Raw genomic sequence first — 27,500 nt, 5'->3', positions numbered from 1 at the left:
ATATTCTAACCGTGTGTATATATATATATTCTAACCATGTGTATATATATATATTCTAACCGTGTGTATATATATATATATTCTAACCGTGTGTATATATATATATTCTAACCGTGTGTATATATATATATATTCTAACCATGTGTATATATATATATTCTAACCGTGTGTATATATATATATTCTAACCATGTGTATATATATATATTCTAACCGTGTGTATATATATATATTCTAACCGTGTGTATATATATATATTCTAACCGTGTGTATATATATATATTCTAACCGTGTGTATATATATATATTCTAACCGTGTGTATATATATATATTCTAACCGTGTGTATATATATATATTCTAACCGTGTGTATATATATATATTCTAACCATGTGTATATATATATATTCTAACCATGTGTATATATATATATTCTAACCGTGTGTATATATATATATATTCTAACCATGTGTATATATATATATTCTAACCGTGTGTATATATATATATATTCTAACCATGTGTATATATATATATTCTAACCGTGTGTATATATATATATTCTAACCGTGTGTATATATATATATTCTAACCGTGTGTATATATATATATTCTAACCGTGTGTATATATATATATTCTAACCGTGTGTATATATATATTCTAACCATGTGTATATATATATATTCTAACCGTGTGTATATATATATTCTAACCGTGTGTATATATATATATTCTAACCGTGTGTATATATATATATATTCTAACCGTGTGTATATATATATATTCTAACCGTGTGTATATATATATATTCTAACCGTGTGTATATATATATATTCTAACCATGTGTATATATATATATTCTAACCGTGTGTATATATATATATATTCTAAAATAGGAACTCACTAACAAACAGCAACACAAAGAGTTATAAATCCAATACGGAGATGTATGTATAAACCACTTATGCAATTTTTGTTGGCTCTATAACAAATAACAAACAGCAAAAACATATACATGCCTCCCTCCTGTCTGTACCAGAGTCCTAGTTAGCTAGCAGTGTCTCCTCAGCCTCCCTCCTGTCTGTACCAGAGTCCTAGTTAGCTAGCAGTGTCTCCTCAGCCTCTGCCCTGTCTGTACCAGAGTCCTAGCTAGTTAGCAGTGTCTCCTCAGCCTCTGTCCTGTATGTACCAGAGTCCTAGCTAGCAGTGTCTCCTCAGCCTCTGTCCTGTATGTACCAGAGTCCTAGTTAGTTAGCAGTGTCTCCTCAGCCTCTGCCCTGTCTGTACCAGAGTCCTAGTTAGCTACCAGTGTCTCCCCAGCCTCTGTCCTGTCTGTACCAGAGTCCTAGTTAGCTACCAGTGTCTCCCCAGCCTCTGTCCTGTCTGTACCAGAGTCCTAGTTAGTTAGCAGTGTCTCCTCAGCCTCTGTCCTGTATGTACCAGAGTCCTAGTTAGCTACCAGTATCTCCCCAGCCTGTCCTGTCTGTACCAGAGTCCTAGTTAGCTACCAGTGTCTCCCCAGCCTCTGTCCTGTGTGTACCAGAGTCCTAGTTAGCTAGCTAGCTAGTGTTTTACAATTTCCCTCCTACATGTACTAGAGTCCTAGCTAGTTAGCTAGCAGTGTCTCCCCAGCCTCCATCCTGTATGTACCAGAGTCCTAGCTAGTTAGCTAACAGTGTCTCCCCAGCCTCCATCCTGTTTGTACTAGAGTCCTAGCTAGTTAGCTAGCAGTGTCTCCCCAGCCTCCATCCTGTATGTACCAGAGTCCTAGCTAGTTAGCTAGCAGTGTCTCCTCAGCCTCCATCCTGTATGTACCAGAGTCCTAGCTAGTTAGCTAGCAGTGTCTCCTCAGCCTCCATCCTGTATGTACCAGAGTCCTAGCTAGTTAGCTAGCAGTGTCTCCTCAGCCTCTATTCTGTATGTACCAGAGTCCTAGCTAGTTAGCTAGCAGTGTCTCCCCAGCCTCCATCCTGTATGTACCAGAGTCCTAGCTAGTTAGCTAGCAGTGTCTCCTCAGCCTCCATCCTGTATGTACCAGAGTCCTAGCTAGCAGTGTCTCCTCAGCCTCTATTCTGTATGTACCAGAGTCCTAGCTAGTTAGCTAGCAGTGTCTCCTCAGCCTCCATCCTGTATGTACCAGAGTCCTAGTTAGTTAGCTAGCAGTGTCTCCCCAGCCTCCATCCTTCTCATTTCTCTTCATCCCCCTCCTTCCTCCTCCCCTCAGGCAGAGAGACATTTGCTACACGGTCCCTTTAAATCTGGTCAGGCAGCGTTGGTATCAACGCGCATGCGCTGTAGAAACAGGAAGCGATTTTTGGCTGATGTGGACAATTTAACGGGTGAAATAATCTCCCGCTAAGTAACTAGCAACAGTCGAGCAAGCCGGTGTCAAAGAAATAAACATTATTTTTTTAACAATGGAGCGATGAAAATATGTAGCGTTTGAACTAAACCATTTTTTAAATTTGTAAGATCTGGAATAAAAATAAATAAGCGATCAAACAATGATGTCGGAATGCGAACCAAACGAGACCGATCCGGTGGTGGCGGATGACATAGCCCCGGTAGCCGCCGCCGCCGCTTCTACCACGGATCTCAACTTTCGGTCCCAGGAGCCACTGTCGACGTTGTTCGATAGGAACACAGTCGGGTCTGGGACAAACCCGGGGGTCGCGATTCGGATCTCGGGTTCGTGTGAAAGTGTTCTTACCGAATTGGAGACGGACGGTTCTGGGGAAGAGACTCTGTTGTTACCGTGTTTATCCGGAGGCACGTCGTCACCTCGGGGCGAGAGGCAGAAGAGGACGAGGCGGAACCGACGGAGTTCATCGTCGGATAAAGATAACCTTACCTCGCCAGGTAAACAGCCGGTGGTGACCGGAGGAGAATACAATAAGTCCTTCATGTTAGTAGCTTGCTAGACATGGCGTCTCTCTCTATTTTGTGCTTTTTTTTAACTATTTAAAGTGCAAAGCATAAATATGGGTTGTATTTACAATGGTGTTTGTTCTTCACTGGTTGCCCTTTTCTTGTGGCAACAGGTCACAAATCTTGCTGCTGTGACGGCTCACTGGTACTTCCCCAAATCTTACTACCCCAGTAGATATGGGAGATTCTTTGTGGATCTGTGTAATCTGAGGGAAATATGTGTCTCTAATAGTGTCATACATTGGGGCAGGAGGTTAGGAAGTGCAGCTCAGTTTCCACCTCATTTTGGTGGGCAGTGAGCACATAGCCTGTCTTCTCTTGAGAGCCATGTCTGCCTACGGCGGCCTTTCTCTTTTCCTTAAGTTTGGGTCAGTCACAGTGGTCAGGTATTCTGCCGCTATGTACTCTCTGTTTAGAGCCAAATAACATTCTAGTTTGCTCCGTTTTTTTTGTTTTAATTCTTTCCAATTACTTGACACATTATATTTTTGTTTTCTTATGATTTCGTTGGGTCAATTTGTGTTGTTGTCCTGAGTCTCTACCCAGTTCTCTCCCTCTCTCTCTCTCCCCCCAGCTCTCCCTCTCTCTCTCCCCCCAGCTCTCCCTCTCTCTCTCCCCCCAGCTCTCTCTCCCCCCAGCTCTCTCTTCCTCCTCTCGCTGTCTGATGGGGATATATGAAGCTGTGTTGTTGTCCTGAGTCTCTACCCAGTTCTCTCTCTCTCTCTCCCCCCAGCTCTCCCTCTCTCTCTCCCCCCAGCTCTCCCTCTCTCTCTCCCCCCAGCTCTCTCTTCCTCCTCTCTCTGTCTGATGGGGATATATGAAGCTGTGTTGTTGATGTCATCAGTTGTTCTCCTTTGCTTTCTACATGGGGGAAAGGAAGTGTCATCTACTTAGACAGCTACACAGTGTGTGTGGCTGTGTGTGTGTGTGGACCTCTCTCTGTGTGTGTGTGTGTGTGTGTGTGTTTAACCTCCACTATGGAGCCATGTTTCTCTTGACTTTGCACCTAGCTCACAGTGCGTCTGCCTCCCAAAACAACACCCTGTTCCCTACATAGTGCACTACTTTTGACCCGAGCCCAATGTAGGGAATAGGGTGCTGTTTGGGAGGCACCCTCCACCAGAGTCAACCACAACCAAAGCAAACAAATGTTGCAGAGTTGAACTGATACCGCAGCTGTAGATGCTGCTTTAGCTAGTTACATACACATGTACTGATCTCTCTTTCAATTCAATTTCACTTGCAATTTAAGGGCCTTTTTGTGTGTGTGTGGGGGGGGGGGGGGGGGGGGGGGGGGGGTTCTCTGGAAACATATGTTAACATATAACATTATATATAACCAAAACAAGTGAAATAGATAATAAACAAAAGTGAAATAAACAATAACAAATGAACTGTAAACATGACACTCACAGACTTTCCAAAATAACAAAGACATTTTTAAAATGTTATATTATGTTTATATATACAGCGTTGTAATGATGTGCGACTAGATTCAAGTACAAAAGGGAAATCAACATAAATAATAAATAAACATAAATATGGGGTTGTATTTACAACGGTGTTTGTTCTTCACTGGTTGCCCTTTTCTCGTGGCAACAGGTCACAGATCTTACTGCTGTGATGTCACACTGTGGTATTTCACCCAGTTAGATATGGGAGTTGATCAAAATTGCGTTTGTTTTCTAATTCTTTGTGGATCTGTGTAATCTGAGGGACATATGTGTCTCTAATATGGTCATAGATTTGGCAAGAGGTTAGGAAGTGCAGCTCAGTTTTTTTTTTTACCTCAGGCTATGTGCACACTGCCCACAAAATGTCTTCTCTTGAGAGTCAGGTCTGCCTACAACGACCTTTCTCAATAGCAAGGCTATGCTCACTGTGTCTCTCTGTCTCTCTGTTTCTCTCTCCATGTCTCAGCCTCTCTCGCTCTCGCTGTGTCTCTCTGTCTCTCTGTTTCTATCTCCATGTCTCAGCCTCTCTCGCTCTCGCTGTGTCTCTCTGTTTCTCTCTCCATGTCGCAGCCTCTCTCGCTCTCGCTGTGTCTCTCTGTTTCTCTCTCCATGTCTCAGCCTCTCTCGCTCTCGCTGAGTCTCTCTGTCTCTCTGTTTCTCTCTCCATGTCTCAGCCTCTCTCGCTCTCGCTGAGTCTCTCTGTCTCTCTGTTTCTCTCTCCATGTCTCAGCCTCTCTCGCTCTCGCTGTGTCTCTCTCAATTCATGTTAAGGGTTTTATATTGCCATGGGAAACCTATGTTAACATTGCCGATATTGTCGATATTAAGCAAAAGTGAAATAAGCAATAAAAAATGTCCAGAAAACATTACTCTCTCTCTCTGTCTATCTCTGTGGAGAGGGCATGTTAAAATATACATTTGTAATAGGAAACATGTTTATTTTGTTTTAATGTAATGACGATGGCCCATTTTTTTAAAGAAAAACAAGTCAAAATTCTCTCTCTCTCTCTCTCCTCCATTCAGGTAACAGTAGTGGAGACTTTAACCATTTCCCCGGTGACCCAGAGTTTGGTGACATCATTCAGAGGGCGGAGCAGGCCATCGAGGGCGGAGTCTTCCCAGAGAGAATCTCTCAGGGTTCTAGCGGGAGTTACTTCGTTAAAGACTCCAAAGGGGTGAGGAAAGGGGGAGGGGGGGGGGTGGAAGGTATGGAGGAGGAGGGGTGGAAGGTATAGGGGGGTGGTGGGAGGTGAAAGGTATAGTGGAGGGGGTTCGGGGCAGAGAGTTGGAAGGTATGGAGGACTGGTGGGAGGTATAGGGGAGGGGGGTGGGGTGAGGTAGATGGTGTGGAGGAGGAGGGGTAGAAGGTATATGGGAGGGGGGTGGGTGAGGTGGAGGGGTGGAAGGTATGGAGGAGGAGGGGTGGAAGGTATAGGGGTGGGGGAGGTGAGGTGGAAGGTATGGGGGGAGGGGGTATTTTTTCAAAGACCACGGAGGGGGAGGTGGGTGGGGGGGGGCGGTGAGAGTCATCCCTCATCACTACTAGCTAGGCTTTGTTCTAACAGTCACTAACCTTTTTAAACAACAAACCATTTCCTGTTCTTTATGTCCAGGAAGTCCTTCTGGTTTTTCTGAGCCACTGCGGTTTAACCTCTGCATTATCTACGTGAACAAGTCACTGTTTCATGGGTTAATTTTAATCTTGTAGGCTTCACAGCTAACAGCTGAGTTCTAGTATAGGCCTACAGATGGAGAGAAACATTTAAAGGAGATGAACATGTTCATGGGAAGGAAGCCAGCTTCAGGGAGTTCCTATAACAACGGAGTTGAACCCACTCCTAGCAGAGACTGGCGCGTCTGGTAACCTGCCGGAGTTGAACCCACTCCTAGCAGAGACTGGCGCGTCTGGTAACCTGCTGGAGTTGAACCCACTCCTAGCAGAGACTGGCGCGTCTGGTAACCTGCTGGAGTTGAACCCACTCCTAGCAGAGACTGGCGCGTCTGGTAACCTGCTGGAGTTGAACCCACTCCTAGCAGAGACTGGCGCGTCTGGTAACCTGCTGGAGTTGAACCCACTCCTAGCAGAGACTGGCGCGTCTGGTAACCTGCTGGAGTTGAACCCACTCCTGGGTTACTGTAAATCTCTTCCATTAGGGTCTAGGCTGGGTTACTGTAAATCTCTTCCATTAGGGTCTAGGCTGGGTTACTGTAAAGCTCTTCCATTAGGGTCTAGGCTGGGTTACTGTAAATCTCTTCCATTAGGGTCTAGGCTGGGTTACTGTAAAGCTATTTCATTAGGGTCTAGGCTGGGTTACTGTAAAGCTCTTTCATTAGGGTCTAGGCTGGGTTACTGTAAATCTCTTCCATTAGGGTCCGGGCTGGGTTACTGTAAAGCTCTTTCATTCGGGTCTAGGCTGGGTTACTGTAAAGCTCTTTCATTAGGGTCTAGGCTGGGTTACTGTAAAGCTCTTTCATTAGGGTCTAGACTGGGTTACTGTAAAGCTCTTCCATTATGGTCTAGGCTGGGTTACTGTAAAGCTCTTTCATTAGGGTCTAGTCTGGGTTACTGTAAATCTCTTCCATTAGGGTCTAGGCTGGGTTACTGTAAATCTCTTCCATTAGGGTCTAGTCCGGGTTACTGTAAATCTCTCTGTGATAACTGCTGATGGTCCGGGTTACTGTAAATCTCTTTGTGATAACTGCTGATGGTCCGGGTTACTGTAAATCTCTCTGTGATAACTGCTGATGGTCCGGGTTACTGTAAATCTCTCTGTGATAACTGCTGATGGTCCGGGTTACTGTACATCTCTTTGTGATAACTGCTGATGGTCCGGGTTACTGTAAATCTCTCTGTGATAACTGCTGATGGTGTCAGGGCTTTATTAAATACTGTTGATTCCCTTTTTTCCCCATCCAGAAAGTCCTCGGTGTTTTCAAACCAAAGTCTGAAGAGCCTTACGGTCACCTCAACCCTAAATGGACCAAATACTTTCACAAGGTATCACTGATCTCTGGTCTGTTACTATCTCTCGTTCACTGTTCTCTGGTCTGTTACTATCTCTGTCTTTCACTGTTGTCTGGTCTGTTACTATCTCTCTTGTTCACTGTTCTCTGGTCTGTTACTATCTCTCGTTCACTGATCTCTGGTCTGTTACTATCTCCGTCTTTATCTCTGTGTCTCTCCTCTTCCTCGTCTGTCCCTAGGTCTCACTATGCTCTGGTTTCTATCTCTGTCTGTTACTGTTCTCTCTCCCTCTTCTTCTTCTCCTCTTCTTCTCTCTTCATCTGTCCCTATGTCCTATTTCCCTCTCTCTTCCCTCTTCCTCTCTCCTCTTCTTCTCTCCTCATCTGTCCCTATGTCCTATTTCCCTCTCTCTTCCCTCTCCTCTTCCTCTCTCCTCCTCCCCTCTCCTCTTCTACTCTCCTCATCTGTCCCTATGTCCTATTTCCCTCTCTCTTCCCTCTCCTCTTCCTCTCTCCTCCTCCCCTCTCCTCTTCTTCTCTCTCCTCCTCCCCTCTCCTCTTCTTCTTTCCTCATCTGTCCCTATGTCCTATTTCCCTCTCTCTTCTCTCTTCCCTCTCCTCATCCCCTCTCCTCTTTCTCTCTCCTCTCTCCTCATCCCCTCTTCCTCTCCTCCCTTTCTCTCTCTATTTTTACATTCATTTTAACAGTTAATTTAACTCTCCCCACCCTCTACCCTTCCTCCCTCTCCTCCTCCTCCTCCCTCTGTCCACCCCCTGCCCACCCCCCCCCTCCTCCTCCTCCTCTGTGTCTCTGTGTAGCTGTGCTGTCCATGTTGTTTTGGCCGTGGCTGCCTGATCCCCAACCAGGGCTATCTCTCAGAGGTTGCTGCCTCCCTCGTTGATACCAGGCTAGGACTGGGGGTGGTCCCTAAAACCAAGGTGAGGTGGGAGGAGGGGCGGGGGGGGGGGTGTGTGTGTGTGTGTGTGTGTGTGTGTGTGTGTGTATCTAGTCAGTGATAATAACAGGCTGTGTGTCTAGTCAGTGATAATAACAGGCTGTGTGTCTTCCAGGCTGTGTGTCTTCCAGGCTGTGTATCTAGTCAGTGATAATAACAGGCTGTGTGTCTAGTCAGTGATAATAACAGGCTGTGTGTCTAGTCAGTGATAATAACAGGCTGTGTGTCTAGTCAGTGATAATAACAGGCTGTGATAATAACAGGCTGTGTGTCTAGTCAGTGATAATAACAGGCTGTGTGTCTAGTCAGTGATAATAACAGGCTGTGTGTCTACTCAGTGATAATAACAGGCTGTGTGTCTTCCAGGCTGTGTGTCTAGTCAGTGATAATAACAGGCTGTGTGTCTAGTCAGTGATAATAACAGGCTGTGTGTCTAGTCAGTGAAAATAACAGGCTGTGTGTCTAGTCAGTGATAATAACAGGCTGTGTGTCTAGTCAGTGATGATAACAGGCTGTGTGTCTAGTCGGTGATAATAACAGGCTGTGTGTCTAGTCAGTGATAATAACAGGCTGTGTGTCTAGTCAGTGATAATAACAGGCTGTGTGTCTAGTCAGTGATAATAACAGGCTGTGTGTCTAGTCAGTGATAATAACAGGCTGTGTGTCTAGTCAGTGATAATAACAGGCTGTGTGTCTTCCAGGCTGTGTGTCTAGTCAGTGAAATAACAGGCTGTGTGTCTAGTCAGTGATAATAACAGGCTGTGTGTCTAGTCAGTGAAAATAACAGGCTGTGTGTCTAGTCAGTGATAATAACAGGCTGTGTGTCTAGTCAGTGATGATAACAGGCTGTGTGTCTAGTCGGTGATAATAACAGGCTGTGTGTCTAGTCAGTGATAATAACAGGCTGTGTGTCTAGTCAGTGATAATAACAGGCTGTGTGTCTAGTCAGTGATAATAACAGGCTGTGATAATAACAGGCTGTGTGTCTTGTCAGTGATAATAACAGGCTGTGTGTCTAGTCAGTGATAATAACAGGCTGTGTGTCTAGTCAGTGATAATAACAGGCTGTGTGTCTTCCAGGCTGTGTGTCTAGTCAGTGATAATAACAGGCTGTGTGTCTAGTCAGTGATAATAACAGGCTGTGTGTCTAGTCAGTGATAATAACAGGCTGTGATAATAACAGGCTGTGTGTCTAGTCAGTGATAATAACAGGCTGTGTGTCTAGTCAGTGATAATAACAGGCTGTGTGTCTAGTCAGTGATAATAACAGGCTGTGTGTCTAGTCAGTGAAAATAACAGGCTGTGTGTCTAGTCAGTGATAATAACAGGCTGTGTGTCTAGTCAGTGATAATAACAGGCTGTGTGTCTTCCAGGCTGTGTATCTAGTCAGTGATAATAACAGGCTGTGTGTCTAGTCAGTGATAATAACAGGCTGTGTGTCTTCCAGGCTGTGTGTCTAGTCAGTGATAATAACAGGCTGTGTGTCTAGTCAGTGATAATAACAGGCTGTGTGTCTTCCAGGCTGTGTATCTAGTCAGTGATAATAACAGGCTGTGTGTCTAGTCAGTGATAATAACAGGCTGTGTATCTAGTCAGTGATAATAACAGGCTGTGTGTCTAGTCAGTGATAATAACAGGCTGTGTGTCTAGTCAGTGATAATAACAGGCTGTGTGTCTAGTCAGTGATGATAACAGGCTGTGTGTCTAGTCGGTGATAATAACAGGCTGTGTGTCTAGTCAGTGATAATAACAGGCTGTGTGTCTAGTCAGTGATAATAACAGGCTGTGTGTCTAGTCAGTGATAATAACAGGCTGTGATAATAACAGGCTGTGTGTCTAGTCAGTGATAATAACAGGCTGTGTATCTAGTCAGTGATAATAACAGGCTGTGTATCTAGTCAGTGGTAATAACAGGCTGTGTATCTAGTCAGTGGTAATAACAGGCTGTGTATCTAGTCAGTGGTAATAACAGGCTGTGTATCTAGTCAGTGGTAATAACAGGCTGTGTGTCTAGTCAGTGATAATAACAGGCTGTGTGTCTAGTCAGTGATAATAACAGGCTGTGTGTCTAGTCAGTGATAATAACAGGCTGTGTGTCTTCCAGGCTGTGTGTCTTCCAGGCTGTGTATCTAGTCAGTGATAATAACAGGCTGTGTGTCTAGTCAGTGATAATAACAGGCTGTGTGTCTAGTCAGTGATAATAACAGGCTGTGATAATAACAGGCTGTGTGTCTAGTCAGTGATAATAACAGGCTGTGTGTCTAGTCAGTGATAATAACAGGCTGTGTGTCTAGTCAGTGATAATAACAGGCTGTGTGTCTTCCAGGCTGTGTGTCTAGTCAGTGGTAATAACAGGCTGTGTATCTAGTCAGTGATAATGTCAGGCTGTGTATCTAGTCAGTGATAATAACAGGCTGTGTGTCTAGTCAGTGATAATAACAGGCTGTGTGTCTAGTCAGTGATAATAACAGGCTGTGTGTCTAGTCAGTGATGATAACAGGCTGTGTGTCTAGTCAGTGATAATAACAGGCTGTGTGTCTAGTCAGTGGTAATAACAGGCTGTGTATCTAGTCAGTGATAATAACAGGCTGTGTATCTAGTCAGTGGTAATAACAGGCTGTGTATCTAGTCAGTGGTAATAACAGGCTGTGTGTCTAGTCAGTGGTAATAACAGGCTGTGTGTCTTCCAGGCTGTGTGTCTAGTCAGTGGTAATAACAGGCTGTGTGTCTAGTCAGTGGTAATAACAGGCTGTGTGTCTAGTCAGTGATAATAACAGGCTGTGTGTCTAGTCAGTGATAATAACAGGCTGTGTGTCTAGTCAGTGATAATAACAGGCTGTGTGTCTAGTCAGTGATGATAACAGGCTGTGTGTCTAGTCAGTGGTAATAACAGGCTGTGTGTCTTCCAGGCTGTGTGTCTAGTCAGTGATAATAACAGGCTGTGTGTCTAGTCAGTGGTAATAACAGGCTGTGTGTCTTCCAGGCTGTGTGTCTAGTCAGTGGTAATAACAGGCTGTGTGTCTAGTCAGTGGTAATAACAGGCTGTGTGTCTAGTCAGTGATAATAACAGGCTGTGTGTCTAGTCAGTGATAATAACAGGCTGTGTGTCTAGTCAGTGATAATAACAGGCTGTGTGTCTAGTCAGTGATAATAACAGGCTGTGTGTCTAGTCGGTGATAATAACAGGCTGTGTGTCTAGTCAGTGATAATAACAGGCTGTGTGTCTAGTCAGTGATAATAACAGGCTGTGTGTCTTCCAGGCTGTGTGTCTAGTCAGTGATAATAACAGGCTGTGTGTCTAGTCAGTGATAATAACAGGCTGTGTGTCTTCCAGGCTGTGTGTCTAGTCAGTGATAATAACAGGCTGTGTGTCTAGTCAGTGATAATAACAGGCTGTGTGTCTAGTCAGTGATAATAACAGGCTGTGTGTCTAGTCAGTGATAATAACAGGCTGTGTGTCTTCCAGGCTGTGTGTCTTCCAGGCTGTGTATCTAGTCAGTGATAATAACAGGCTGTGTGTCTAGTCAGTGATAATAACAGGCTGTGTGTCTAGTCAGTGATAATAACAGGCTGTGTGTCTACTCAGTGATAATAACAGGCTGTGATAATAACAGGCTGTGTGTCTAGTCAGTGATAATAACAGGCTGTGTGTCTAGTCAGTGATAATAACAGGCTGTGTGTCTAGTCAGTGATAATAACAGGCTGTGTGTCTTCCAGGCTGTGTGTCTAGTCAGTGATAATAACAGGCTGTGTGTCTAGTCGGTGATAATAACAGGCTGTGTGTCTAGTCAGTGATAATAACAGGCTGTGTGTCTAGTCAGTGATAATAACAGGCTGTGTGTCTAGTCAGTGATAATAACAGGCTGTGTATCTAGTCAGTGATAATGACAGGCTGTGTGTCTAGTCGGTGATAATAACAGGCTGTGTGTCTAGTCAGTGATAATAACAGGCTGTGATAATAACAGGCTGTGTGTCTAGTCAGTGATAATAACAGGCTGTGTGTCTAGTCAGTGATAATAACAGGCTGTGTGTCTAGTCAGTGATAATAACAGGCTGTGTATCTAGTCAGTGATAATAACAGGCTGTGTGTCTTCCAGGCTGTGTGTCTAGTCAGTGATAATAACAGGCTGTGTGTCTAGTCAGTGATAATAACAGGCTGTGTATCTAGTCAGTGATAATAACAGGCTGTGTGTCTAGTCAGTGATAATAACAGGCTGTGTGTCTAGTCAGTGATAATAACGGGCTGTGTGTCTAGTCAGTGATAATAACAGGCTGTGTATCTAGTCAGTGATAATAACAGGCTGTGTGTCTTCCAGGCCGTGTGTCTAGTCGGTGATAATAACAGGCTGTGTGTCTAGTCAGTGATAATAACAGGCTGTGTATCTAGTCAGTGATAATAACAGGCTGTGTGTCTTCCAGGCTGTGTATCTAGTCAGTGATAATAACAGGCTGTGTGTCTTCCAGGCTGTGTATCTAGTCAGTGATAATAACAGGCTGTGTGTCTTCCAGGCTGTGTATCTAGTCAGTGATAATAACAGGCTGTGTGTCTTCCAGGCTGTGTATCTAGTCAGTGATAATAACAGGCTGTGTGTCTAGTCAGTGATAATAACAGGCTGTGTGTCTTCCAGGCTGTGTATCTAGTCAGTGATAATAACAGGCTGTGTGTCTAGTCAGTGATGATAACAGGCTGTGTATCTAGTCAGTGATGATAACAGGCTGTGTATCTAGTCAGTGATAATAACAGGCTGTGTGTCTAGTCAGTGATAATAACAGGCTGTGTATCTAGTCAGTGATAATAACAGGCTGTGTGTCTAGTCAGTGATGATAACAGGCTGTGTGTCTAGTCAGTGATAATAACAGGCTGTGTGTCTTCCAGGCTGTGTATCTAGTCAGTGAGACATTTCACTACAACACTATCGACAGGGCGAAGTAATAACAGGCTGTGTGTCTTCCAGGCTGTGTATCTAGTCAGTGAGACTTTTCACTACAACACTATCGACAGGGCGAAGTAATAACAGGCTGTGTGTCTTCCAGGCTGTGTATCTAGTCAGTGATAATAACAGGCTGTGTGTCTTCCAGGCTGTGTGTCTAGTCAGTGATAATAACAGGCTGTGTGTCTTCCAGGCTGTGTATCTAGTCAGTGAGACATTTCACTACAACACTATCGACAGGGCGAAGTAATAACAGGCTGTGTGTCTTCCAGGCTGTGTATCTAGTCAGTGAGACATTTCACTACAACACTATCGACAGGGCGAAGTAATAACAGGCTGTGTGTCTTCCAGGCTGTGTATCTAGTCAGTGAGACATTTCACTACAACACTATCGACAGGGCGAAGTAATAACAGGCTGTGTGTCTTCCAGGCTGTGTATCTAGTCAGTGAGACATTTCACTACAACACTATCGACAGGGCGAAGTAATAACAGGCTGTGTGTCTTCCAGGCTGTGTATCTAGTCAGTGAGACATTTCACTACAACACTATCGACAGGGCGAAGTAATAACAGGCTGTGTGTCTTCCAGGCTGTGTATCTAGTCAGTGAGACATTTCACTACAACACTATCGACAGGGCGAAGTAATAACAGGCTGTGTGTCTTCCAGGCTGTGTATCTAGTCAGTGAGACATTTCACTACAACACTATCGACAGGGCGAAGTAATAACAGGCTGTGTGTCTTCCAGGCTGTGTATCTAGTCAGTGATAATAACAGGCTGTGTGTCTTCCAGGCTGTGTATCTAGTCAGTGATAATAACAGGCTGTGTGTCTTCCAGGCTGTGTATCTAGTCAGTGATAATAACAGGCTGTGTGTCTTCCAGGCTGTGTATCTAGTCAGTGAGACATTTCACTACAACACTATCGACAGGGCGAAGTAATAACAGGCTGTGTGTCTTCCAGGCTGTGTATCTAGTCAGTGAGACATTTCACTACAACACTATCGACAGGGCGAAGTAATAACAGGCTGTGTGTCTTCCAGGCTGTGTATCTAGTCAGTGAGACATTTCACTACAACACTATCGACAGGGCGAAGTAATAACAGGCTGTGTGTCTTCCAGGCTGTGTATCTAGTCAGTGAGACATTTCACTACAACACTATCGACAGGGCGAAGTAATAACAGGCTGTGTGTCTAGTCAGTGATAATAACAGGCTGTGTGTCTAGTCAGTGATGATAACAGGCTGTGTGTCTAGTCAGTGATGATAACAGGCTGTGTGTCTTCCAGGCTGTGTATCTAGTCAGTGAGACATTTCACTACAACACTATCGACAGGGCGAAGTAATAACAGGCTGTGTGTCTTCCAGGCTGTGTATCTAGTCAGTGATAATAACAGGCTGTGTGTCTTCCAGGCTGTGTGTCTAGTCAGTGATAATAACAGGCTGTGTGTCTTCCAGGCTGTGTATCTAGTCAGTGAGACATTTCACTACAACACTATCGACAGGGCGAAGTAATAACAGGCTGTGTGTCTTCCAGGCTGTGTATCTAGTCAGTGAGACATTTCACTACAACACTATCGACAGGGCGAAGTCCAGAGGGAAGAAATACGCCCTGGAGATGGTTCCCAAAGTGGGACGACACTTCCACAGAGTGGGACTGCCCCCCAAGGTACCCTGACCCCTGACCCTTGACCCTACCAGTCTTATTCCTGACCCTATGTCTTAACCCCCCAAGGTACCCTGACCCCTGACCCCACCAGTCTTATTCCTGACCCTATGTCTTAGCCCCCCAAGGTACCCTGACCCCTGACCCTACCAGTCTTATTCCTGACCCTATGTCTTAGCCCCCCAAGGTACCCTGACCCCTAACCCCTGACCCTACCAGTCTTATTCCTGACCCTATGTCTTAGCCCCCCAAGGTACCCTGACCCTATGTCTTAGCCCCCCAAGGTAACCTGACCCTATGTCTTAGCCCCCCAAGGTACCCTGACCCCTATCTCTTAGTCCCCCAAGGTACCCTGACCCCTATCTCTTAGCCCCCCAAGGTACCCTGACCCCTATCTCTTAGCCCCCCCAAGGTACCCTGACCCCTGACCCCTATCTCTTATTCCCCCAAGGTACCCTGACCCTATGTCTTAGCCCCCCAAGGTACCCTGACCCTATGTCTTAGCCCCCCAAGGTACCCTGACCCCTGACCCTATCTCTTAGTCCCCCAAAGGTACCCTGACCCCTAACCCCTACCAGTCTTATTCCTGACCCTATGTCTTAGCCCCCCAAGGTACCCTGACCCCTATCTCTTAGCCCCCCAAGGTACCCTGACCCCTATCTCTTAGCCCCCCCCAAGGTACCCTGACCCCTGACCCCTATCTCTTATTCCCCCAAGGTACCCTGACCCTATGTCTTAGCCCCCCAAGGTACCCTGACCCTATGTCTTAGCCCCCCAAGGTACCCTGACCCCTGACCCTATCTCTTAGCCCCCCAAGGTACCCTGACCCCTATCTCTTAGCCCCCCAAGGTACCCTGACCCTATGTCTTAGCCCCCCAAGGTACCCTGACCCCTGACCCTATGTCTTAGCCCTCCAAGGTACCCTGACCCCTAACCCCTACCAGTCTTATTCCTGACCCTATTTCTTAGCCCCCCAAGGTACCCTGACCCCTGACCCTACTAGTCTTATTCCTGACCCTATGTCTTAGCCCCCCATGGTACCCTGACCCCTGACCCTATGTCTTAGCCCCCCAAGGTACCCTAACCCCTAACCCTATGTCTTAACCCCCCAAGGTGTCCTAACCCCTGACCCCTAACCCTATGTCTTAACCCCCCAAGGTGTCCTAACCCCTGACCCCTAACCCTATGTCTAAACCCACCAAGGTGTCCTAACCCCTGACCCCTAACCCTATGTCTAAACCCACCAAGGTGTCCTAACCCCTGACCCCTAACCCTATGTCTAATCCCACCAAGGTGTCCTAACCCCTGACCCCTAACCCTATGTCTAAACCCACCAAGGTGTCCTAACCCCTGACCCCTAACCCTATGTCTAAACCCACCAAGGTGTCCTAACCCCTGACCCCTAACCCTATGTCTAAACCCACCAAGGTGTCCTAACCCCTGACCCCTAACCCTATGTCTAAACCCACCAAGGTGTCCTAACCCCTGACCCCTAACCCTATGTCTAAACCCACCAAGGTGTCCTAACCCCTGACCCCTAACCCTATGTCTAAACCCACCAAGGTGTCCTAACCCCTGACCCCTAACCCTATGTCTAAACCCACCAAGGTGTCCTAACCCCTGACCCCTAACCCTATCTCTTAGCCCCCCAAGGTACCCTGACCCCTATCTCTTAGCCCCCCAAGGTACCCTGACCCTATGTCTTAGCCCCCCAAGGTACCCTGACCCCTGACCCTATGTCTTAGCCCTCCAAGGTACCCTGACCCCTAACCCCTACCAGTCTTATTCCTGACCCTATTTCTTAGCCCCCCAAGGTACCCTGACCCCTGACCCTACTAGTCTTATTCCTGACCCTATGTCTTAGCCCCCCATGGTACCCTGACCCCTGACCCTATGTCTTAGCCCCCCAAGGTACCCTAACCCCTAACCCTATGTCTTAACCCCCCAAGGTGTCCTAACCCCTGACCCCTAACCCTATGTCTTAACCCCCCAAGGTGTCCTAACCCCTGACCCCTAACCCTATGTCTAAACCCACCAAGGTGTCCTAACCCCTGACCCCTAACCCTATGTCTAAACCCACCAAGGTGTCCTAACCCCTGACCCCTAACCCTATGTCTAATCCCACCAAGGTGTCCTAACCCCTGACCCCTAACCCTATGTCTAAACCCACCAAGGTGTCCTAACCCCTGACCCCTAACCCTATGTCTAAACCCACCAAGGTGTCCTAACCCCTGACCCCTAACCCTATGTCTAAACCCACCAAGGTGTCCTAACCCCTGACCCCTAACCCTATGTCTAAACCCACCAAGGTGTCCTAACCCCTGACCCCTAACCCTATGTCTAAACCCACCAAGGTGTCCTAACCCCTGACCCATAACCCTATGTCTAAACCCACCAAGGTGTCCTAACCCCTGACCCCTAACCCTATGTCTAAACCCACCAAGGTGTCCTAACCCCTGACCCCTAACCCTATGTCTAAACCCACCAAGGTGTCCTAACCCCTGACCCCTAACCCTATGTCTTAACCCCCCAAGGTGTCCTGACCTGTGTGTGTGTGTCTTTGTGTGTTTGTGTGTGTGTGCGTGTTTTTGCATCTTTCTGTCTGTGGGTGTGTGTGTGTGCGTGTGTTTTTGCATCTTTCTGTCTGTGGGTGTGTGTGCGTGTGTGTGCGTGTGTTTTTGCATCTTTCTGTCTGTGGGTGTGTCAGCTTGGTTCGTTCCAGCTGTTCGTGGAAGGGTACCATGAGGCTGACTATTGGTTGAGACGTTTTGAGGCGGAGCCTCTCCCAGAGAACATCAGGAAACAGCTCCAGTCTCAGTTTGAGAGGCTCGTCATTCTGGACTACGTCATCAGGAACACAGGTAGGTGTGTGTGTGTGTGTGTAGGTGTGTAGGTGTGTGTGTGTGTGTGCGCTCACAGGAAGGAGTAGGGGGGGGGGGGGGGGGGGGGGCGTTAAATCTGCGATACGGAGAACGGATTTCAACAATATTCAATGATGTATTGAACTTAGTAGGATATCAAATACACTGAAAAACACAACACAACACAATTGGACTGGGTAGGGAATCAACTAGATGTATTGAACTGGGTAGGGAATCAACTAGATGTATTGAACTGGGTAGGGAATCAACTAGATGTATTGAACTCGGTAGGGAATCAACTAGATGTATTGAACTGGGTAGGGAATCAACTAGATGTATTGAACTGGGTAGGGAATCAACTAGATGTATTGAACTGGGTAGGGAATCAACTAGATGTATTGAACTCGGTAGGGAATCAACTAGATGTATTGAACTGGGTAGGGAATCAACTAGATGTATTGAACTCGGTAGGGAATCAACTAGATGTATTGAACTGGGTAGGGAATCAACTAGATGTATTGAACTCGGTAGGGAATCAACTAGATGTATTGAACTAGGTAGGGAATCAACTAGGTAGGGAATCAACTAAATGTATTGAACTCGGTAGGGAATCAACTAGATGTATTGAACTCGGTAGGGAATCAACTAGATGTATTGAACTAGGTAGGGAATCAACTAGGTAGGGAATCAACTAAATGTATTGAACTAGGTAGGGAATCAACTAAATGTATTGAACTCGGTAGGGAATCAACTAGATGTATTGAACTCGGTAGGGAATCAACTAGGTAGGGAATCAACTAGGTAGGGAATCAACTAGATGTATTGAACTGGGTAGGGAATCAACTAGATGTATTGAACTGGGTAGGGAATCAACTAGATGTATTGAACTCGGTAGGGAATCAACTAGGTAGGGAATCAACTAGGTAGGGAATCAACTAGATGTATTGAACTGGGTAGGGAATCAACTAGATGTATTGAACTAGGTAGGGAATCAACTAGATGTATTGAACTAGGTAGGGAATCAACTAGATGTATTGAACTCGGTAGGGAATCAACTAGGTAGGGAATCAACTAGATGTATTGAACTCGGTAGGGAATCAACTAGATGTATTGGACTCGGTAGGGAATCAACTAGATGTATTGGACTCGGTAGGGAATCAACATCTGAATTACAGGGCATCTGCATCTGAATTACAGGGCGTCGACATCTGAATTACAGGGCGTCTGAATTACAGGGCATCTGAATTACAGGGCATCTGAATTACAGGGCATCTGAATTACAGGGCATCTGAATTACAGGGCATCTGAATTACAGGACATCTGAATTACAGGACATCTGAATTACAGGGCATCTACATCTGAATTACAGGGCATCTACATCTGAATTACAGGGCATCTGCATCTGAATTACAGGGCATCTACATCTGAATTACAGGGCATCTGCATCTGAATTACAGGGCATCTGCATCTGAATTACAGGGCGTCGACATCTGAATTACAGGGCGTCTGAATTACAGGGCATCTGAATTACAGGGCATCTGAATTACAGGGCATCTGAATTACAGGGCATCTGAATTACAGGGCATCTGAATTACAGGACATCTGAATTACAGGACATCTACATCTGAATTACAGGGCATCTACATCTGAATTACAGGGCATCTGCATCTGAATTACAGGGCGTCGACATCTGAATTACAGGGCGTCTGAATTACAGGGCATCTACATCTGAATTACAGGGCATCTGCATCTGAATTACAGGGCATCTGAATTACAGGGCGTCTACATCTGAATTACAGGGCATCTGCATCTGAATTACAGGGCATCTACATCTGAATTACAGGGCATCTGAATTACAGGGCGTCGACATCTGAATTACAGGGCATCTGAATTACAGGGCATCTGAATTACAGGGCATCTACATCTGAATTACAGGGCATCTGAATTACAGGGCATCGACATCTGAATTACAGGGCATCTACATCTGAATTACAGGGCATCTGAATTACAGGGCGTCGACATCTGAATTACAGGGCATCTGAATTACAGGGCATCTGAATTACAGGGCGTCGACATCTGAATTACAGGGCATCTGAATTACAGGGCGTCGACATCTGAATTACAGGGCATCGACATCTGAATTACAGGGCATCTACATCTGAATTACAGGGCATCTACATCTGAATTACAGGGCATCTGAATTACAGGGCATCTACATCTGAATTACAGGGCATCTGAATTACAGGGCATCTGAATTACAGGGCATCTGAATTACAGGGCATCTGAATTACAGGGCGTCTGAATTACAGGGCGTCTGAATTACAGGGCATCTGAATTACAGGGCGTCTACAACTGAATTACAGGGCGTCGACATCTGAATTACAGGGCATCTACATCTGAATTACAGGGCATCTACATCTGAATTACAGGGCATCGACATCTGAATTACAGGGCATCTGAATTACAGGGCGTCGACATCTGAATTACAGGGCGTCGACATCTGAATTACAGGGCGTCGACATCTGAATTACAGGGCGTCGACATCTGAATTACAGGGCGTCTACAACTGAATTACAGGGCGTCGACATCTGAATTACAGGGCATCTACATCTGAATTACAGGGCATCTACATCTGAATTACAGGGCATCGACATCTGAATTACAGGGCATCTGAATTACAGGGCGTCGACATCTGAATTACAGGGCGTCGACATCTGAATTACAGGGCGTCGACATCTGAATTACAGGGCGTCGACATCTGAATTACAGGGCGTCGACATCTGAATTACAGGGCGTCTACATCTGAATTACAGGGCATCTGAATTACAGGGGGTCGACATCTGAATTACAGGGCATCTGAATTACAGGGCGTCGACATCTGAATTACAGGGCGTCGACATCTGAATTACAGGGCGTCTGAATTACAGGGCGTCTGAATTACAGGGCATCTGAATTACAGGGCATCTGAATTACAGGGCATCTACATCTGAATTACAGGGCATCTGAATTACAGGGCGTCGACATCTGAATTACAGGGCATCTACATCTGAATTACAGGGCATCTACATCTGAATTACAGGGCATCGACATCTGAATTACAGGGCATCTGAATTACAGGGCGTCGACATCTGAATTACAGGGCGTCGACATCTGAATTACAGGGCGTCGACATCTGAATTACAGGGCGTCGACATCTGAATTACAGGGCGTCGACATCTGAATTACAGGGCGTCTACATCTGAATTACAGGGCATCTACATCTGAATTACAGGGCATCTACATCTGAATTACAGGGCATCTACATCTGAATTACAGGGCATCTGAATTACAGGGCGTCTGAATTACAGGGCATCTGAATTACAGGGCATCTGAATTACAGGGCGTCTACATCTGAATTACAGGGCATCTACATCTGAATTACAGGGCGTCGACATCTGAATTACAGGGCATCTGAATTACAGGGCATCTGAATTACATGGCATCTACATCTGAATTACAGGGCATCTGAATTACAGGGCATCTGAATTACAGGGCATCTGCATCTGAATTACAGGGCATCTGAATTACAGGGCGTCTGAATTACAGGGCATCTGAATTACAGGGCATCTGCATCTGAATTACAGGGCATCTGAATTACAGGGCATCTGAATTACAGGGCGTCTACATCTGAATTACAGGGCGTCTACATCTGAATTACAGGGCATCTACATCTGAATTACAGGGCATCTGAATTACAGGGCATCTACATCTGAATTACAGGGCATCTGAATTACAGGGCATCTGAATTACAGGGCATCTGAATTACAGGGCATCTGAATTACAGGGCATCTGAATTACAGGGCGTCTACATCTGAATTACAGGGCATCTACATCTGAATTACAGGGCATCTACATCTGAATTACAGGGCATCTACATCTGAATTACAGGGCATCTACATCTGAATTACAGGGCATCTGAATTACAGGGCATCTACATCTGAATTACAGGGCATCTACATCTGAATTACAGGGCATCTACATCTGAATTACAGGGCATCTGAATTACAGGGCATCTGAATTACAGGGCATCTGAATTACAGGGCATCTTACAGGGCGTCTACATCTGAATTACAGGGCATCTGAATTACAGGGCATCTGAATTACAGGGCATCTACATCTGAATTACAGGGCATCTACATCTGAATTACAGGGCATCTGAATTACAGGGTGTCTACATCTGAATTACAGGGCATCTGAATTACAGGGCATCTGAATTACAGGGCGTCGACATCTGAATTACAGGGCATCTGAATTACAGGGCATCTGAATTACAGGGCATCTGAATTACAGGGCATCTGAATTACAGGGCATCTGAATTACAGGGCATCTGAATTACAGGGCATCTGAATTACAGGGCATCTACATCCAAAAATCAAACATTTCTAGATTATTTTTTTTCCAGACCACAAAAGTGGTCTCCTGTTGTAGTATTAAAGTGAGATTTTTGAGAGTGAAAACAAAATGGGAGAAAACAGAATGGAATCAGGCCAAAAATAAAACAGATTTTATAGGGACACACTGTTAATTCCCTGGAACATCTCCCTATAGCTTTACATCTGAATTACAGGGCATCGACATCTGAATTACAGGGCATCTGAATTACAGGGCGTCGACATCTGAATTACAGGGCGTCGACATCTGAATTACAGGGCGTCGACATCTGAATTACAGGGCGTCGACATCTGAATTACAGGGCGTCTACAACTGAATTACAGGGCGTCGACATCTGAATTACAGGGCATCTACATCTGAATTACAGGGCATCTACATCTGAATTACAGGGCATCGACATCTGAATTACAGGGCATCTGAATTACAGGGCGTCGACATCTGAATTACAGGGCGTCGACATCTGAATTACAGGGCGTCGACATCTGAATTACAGGGCGTCGACATCTGAATTACAGGGCGTCGACATCTGAATTACAGGGCGTCTACATCTGAATTACAGGGCATCTGAATTACAGGGGGTCGACATCTGAATTACAGGGCATCTGAATTACAGGGCGTCGACATCTGAATTACAGGGCGTCGACATCTGAATTACAGGGCGTCTGAATTACAGGGCATCTGAATTACAGGGCATCTGAATTACAGGGCATCTGAATTACAGGGCATCTACATCTGAATTACAGGGCATCTGAATTACAGGGCGTCGACATCTGAATTACAGGGCATCTACATCTGAATTACAGGGCATCTACATCTGAATTACAGGGCATCGACATCTGAATTACAGGGCATCTGAATTACAGGGCGTCGACATCTGAATTACAGGGCGTCGACATCTGAATTACAGGGCGTCGACATCTGAATTACAGGGCGTCGACATCTGAATTACAGGGCGTCGACATCTGAATTACAGGGCGTCTACATCTGAATTACAGGGCATCTACATCTGAATTACAGGGCATCTACATCTGAATTACAGGGCATCTACATCTGAATTACAGGGCATCTGAATTACAGGGCGTCTGAATTACAGGGCATCTGAATTACAGGGCATCTGAATTACAGGGCGTCTACATCTGAATTACAGGGCATCTACATCTGAATTACAGGGCGTCGACATCTGAATTACAGGGCATCTGAATTACAGGGCATCTGAATTACATGGCATCTACATCTGAATTACAGGGCATCTGAATTACAGGGCATCTGCATCTGAATTACAGGGCATCTGAATTACAGGGCGTCTGAATTACAGGGCATCTGAATTACAGGGCATCTGCATCTGAATTACAGGGCATCTGAATTACAGGGCATCTGAATTACAGGGCGTCTACATCTGAATTACAGGGCGTCTACATCTGAATTACAGGGCATCTACATCTGAATTACAGGGCATCTGAATTACAGGGCATCTACATCTGAATTACAGGGCATCTGAATTACAGGGCATCTGAATTACAGGGCATCTGAATTACAGGGCATCTGAATTACAGGGCATCTGAATTACAGGGCATCTGAATTACAGGGGGTCGACATCTGAATTACAGGGCATCTGAATTACAGGGCATCTGAATTACAGGGCATCTGAATTACAGGGCATCTGAATTACAGGGCATCTGAATTACAGGGCATCTGAATTACAGGGCATCTGAATTACAGGGCATCTGAATTACAGGGCGTCTACATCTGAATTACAGGGCATCTACATCTGAATTACAGGGCATCTACATCTGAATTACAGGGCATCTACATCTGAATTACAGGGCATCTACATCCAAAAATCAAACATTTCTAGATTATTTTTTTTCCAGACCACAAAAGTGGTCTCCTGTTGTAGTATTAAAGTGAGATTTTTGAGAGTGAAAACAAAATGGGAGAAAACAGAATGGAATCAGGCCAAAAATAAAACAGATTTTATAGGGACACACTGTTAATTCCCTGGAACATCTCCCTATAGCTTTACATCTGAATTACAGGGCATCGACATCTGAATTACAGGGCATCTGAATTACAGGGCGTCGACATCTGAATTACAGGGCGTCGACATCTGAATTACAGGGCGTCGACATCTGAATTACAGGGCGTCGACATCTGAATTACAGGGCGTCTACAACTGAATTACAGGGCGTCGACATCTGAATTACAGGGCATCTACATCTGAATTACAGGGCATCTACATCTGAATTACAGGGCATCGACATCTGAATTACAGGGCATCTGAATTACAGGGCGTCGACATCTGAATTACAGGGCGTCGACATCTGAATTACAGGGCGTCGACATCTGAATTACAGGGCGTCGACATCTGAATTACAGGGCGTCGACATCTGAATTACAGGGCGTCTACATCTGAATTACAGGGCATCTGAATTACAGGGGGTCGACATCTGAATTACAGGGCATCTGAATTACAGGGCATCTGAATTACAGGGCATCTGCATCTGAATTACAGGGCATCTGAATTACAGGGCATCTGAATTACAGGGCGTCTACATCTGAATTACAGGGCGTCTACATCTGAATTACAGGGCATCTACATCTGAATTACAGGGCATCTGAATTACAGGGCATCTACATCTGAATTACAGGGCATCTGAATTACAGGGCATCTGAATTACAGGGCATCTGAATTACAGGGCATCTGAATTACAGGGCATCTGAATTACAGGGCATCTGAATTACAGGGCGTCTACATCTGAATTACAGGGCATCTACATCTGAATTACAGGGCATCTACATCTGAATTACAGGGCATCTACATCTGAATTACAGGGCATCTACATCTGAATTACAGGGCATCTGAATTACAGGGCATCTACATCTGAATTACAGGGCATCTACATCTGAATTACAGGGCATCTACATCTGAATTACAGGGCATCTGAATTACAGGGCATCTGAATTACAGGGCATCTGAATTACAGGGCATCTTACAGGGCGTCTACATCTGAATTACAGGGCATCTGAATTACAGGGCATCTGAATTACAGGGCATCTACATCTGAATTACAGGGCATCTACATCTGAATTACAGGGCATCTGAATTACAGGGTGTCTACATCTGAATTACAGGGCATCTGAATTACAGGGCATCTGAATTACAGGGCGTCGACATCTGAATTACAGGGCATCTGAATTACAGGGCATCTGAATTACAGGGCATCTGAATTACAGGGCATCTGAATTACAGGGCATCTGAATTACAGGGCATCTGAATTACAGGGCATCTGAATTACAGGGCATCTACATCCAAAAATCAAACATTTCTAGATTATTTTTTTTCCAGACCACAAAAGTGGTCTCCTGTTGTAGTATTAAAGTGAGATTTTTGAGAGTGAAAACAAAATGGGAGAAAACAGAATGGAATCAGGCCAAAAATAAAACAGATTTTATAGGGACACACTGTTAATTCCCTGGAACATCTCCCTATAGCTTTACATCTGAATTACAGGGCATCGACATCTGAATTACAGGGCATCTGAATTACAGGGCGTCGACATCTGAATTACAGGGCGTCGACATCTGAATTACAGGGCGTCGACATCTGAATTACAGGGCGTCGACATCTGAATTACAGGGCGTCTACAACTGAATTACAGGGCGTCGACATCTGAATTACAGGGCATCTACATCTGAATTACAGGGCATCTACATCTGAATTACAGGGCATCGACATCTGAATTACAGGGCATCTGAATTACAGGGCGTCGACATCTGAATTACAGGGCGTCGACATCTGAATTACAGGGCGTCGACATCTGAATTACAGGGCGTCGACATCTGAATTACAGGGCGTCGACATCTGAATTACAGGGCGTCTACATCTGAATTACAGGGCATCTGAATTACAGGGGGTCGACATCTGAATTACAGGGCATCTGAATTACAGGGCATCTGAATTACAGGGCATCTGAATTACAGGGCATCTGAATTACAGGGCATCTGAATTACAGGGCATCTGAATTACAGGGCATCTGAATTACAGGGCATCTGAATTACAGGGCGTCTACATCTGAATTACAGGGCATCTACATCTGAATTACAGGGCATCTACATCTGAATTACAGGGCATCTACATCTGAATTACAGGGCATCTACATCTGAATTACAGGGCATCTGAATTACAGGGCATCTACATCTGAATTACAGGGCATCTACATCTGAATTACAGGGCATCTACATCTGAATTACAGGGCATCTGAATTACAGGGCATCTGAATTACAGGGCATCTGAATTACAGGGCATCTTACAGGGCGTCTACATCTGAATTACAGGGCATCTGAATTACAGGGCATCTGAATTACAGGGCATCTACATCTGAATTACAGGGCATCTACATCTGAATTACAGGGCATCTGAATTACAGGGTGTCTACATCTGAATTACAGGGCATCTGAATTACAGGGCATCTGAATTACAGGGCGTCGACATCTGAATTACAGGGCATCTGAATTACAGGGCATCTGAATTACAGGGCATCTGAATTACAGGGCATCTGAATTACAGGGCATCTGAATTACAGGGCATCTGAATTACAGGGCATCTGAATTACAGGGCATCTACATCCAAAAATCAAACATTTCTAGATTATTTTTTTTCCAGACCACAAAAGTGGTCTCCTGTTGTAGTATTAAAGTGAGATTTTTGAGAGTGAAAACAAAATGGGAGAAAACAGAATGGAATCAGGCCAAAAATAAAACAGATTTTATAGGGACACACTGTTAATTCCCTGGAACATCTCCCTATAGCTTTACATTGTGTTCTCATCCTATGCAGAGTCTAACCCGTTCACCCTTCCTCTCCTTTCTCTCTCTTCTCCTTCTCCTCCCTCTTTCTCTCCTTCAGACCGAGGGAATGACAACTGGTTGATCAAGTATGAGAAGCCAGGGGAAGGAGAGGGAGAGAAGGTGAGCTGTGTGTGTGTGTGTGTGTGTGGACTGCAGTCCATAGATCATGTGTGTTTTGAAAGGAGTGACACGTGGACTGTGTACTCTGTACCATGACTCATACTTATAACACACTACAGTATGATTTAATACTGTCTCAGAGGACTAGTTACCATTCAACACTCTACAGTATGATATCAGACTGTCTCAGAGGACTAGTTACCATTCAGTATGATATCAGACTGTCTCAAAGGACTAGTTACCATTCAGTATGATATCAGACTGTCTCAGAGGACTAGTTACCATTCAGTATGATATCAGACTGTCTCAGAGGACTAGTTACCATTCAGTATGATATCAGACTGT

General features: G+C 45.2%; 1 protein-coding gene across 1 annotated transcript in view; it reads left to right on the top strand.

Moving 5' to 3' along the window:
* The first annotated feature begins 2,290 nt into the window (after nt 1-2,290).
* Nucleotides 2,291-27,500, top strand: part of LOC110517091 (phosphatidylinositol 4-kinase type 2-beta) — a 30,282-nt gene continuing 5,072 nt past the window's right edge. Inside the window, exons 1-7 of the mRNA XM_036934151.1 lie at nt 2,291-2,860; nt 5,407-5,558; nt 7,301-7,381; nt 8,167-8,286; nt 14,767-14,898; nt 17,603-17,756; nt 27,094-27,155. Coding sequence (XP_036790046.1) covers nt 2,506-2,860; nt 5,407-5,558; nt 7,301-7,381; nt 8,167-8,286; nt 14,767-14,898; nt 17,603-17,756; nt 27,094-27,155 — 1,056 coding nt within the window. The 5' untranslated portion in view covers nt 2,291-2,505. The remainder of the gene's footprint in view (nt 2,861-5,406; nt 5,559-7,300; nt 7,382-8,166; nt 8,287-14,766; nt 14,899-17,602; nt 17,757-27,093; nt 27,156-27,500) is intronic.

The sequence above is a fragment of the Oncorhynchus mykiss genome, chromosome 10 (genome assembly GCF_013265735.2).
Source record: "Oncorhynchus mykiss isolate Arlee chromosome 10, USDA_OmykA_1.1, whole genome shotgun sequence".
NCBI classification, from domain to species: Eukaryota; Metazoa; Chordata; class Actinopteri; order Salmoniformes; family Salmonidae; genus Oncorhynchus; species Oncorhynchus mykiss.
Note: the sequence above shows the minus strand (reverse complement) of the source record. Positions and strands in the feature narration are given on the sequence as shown.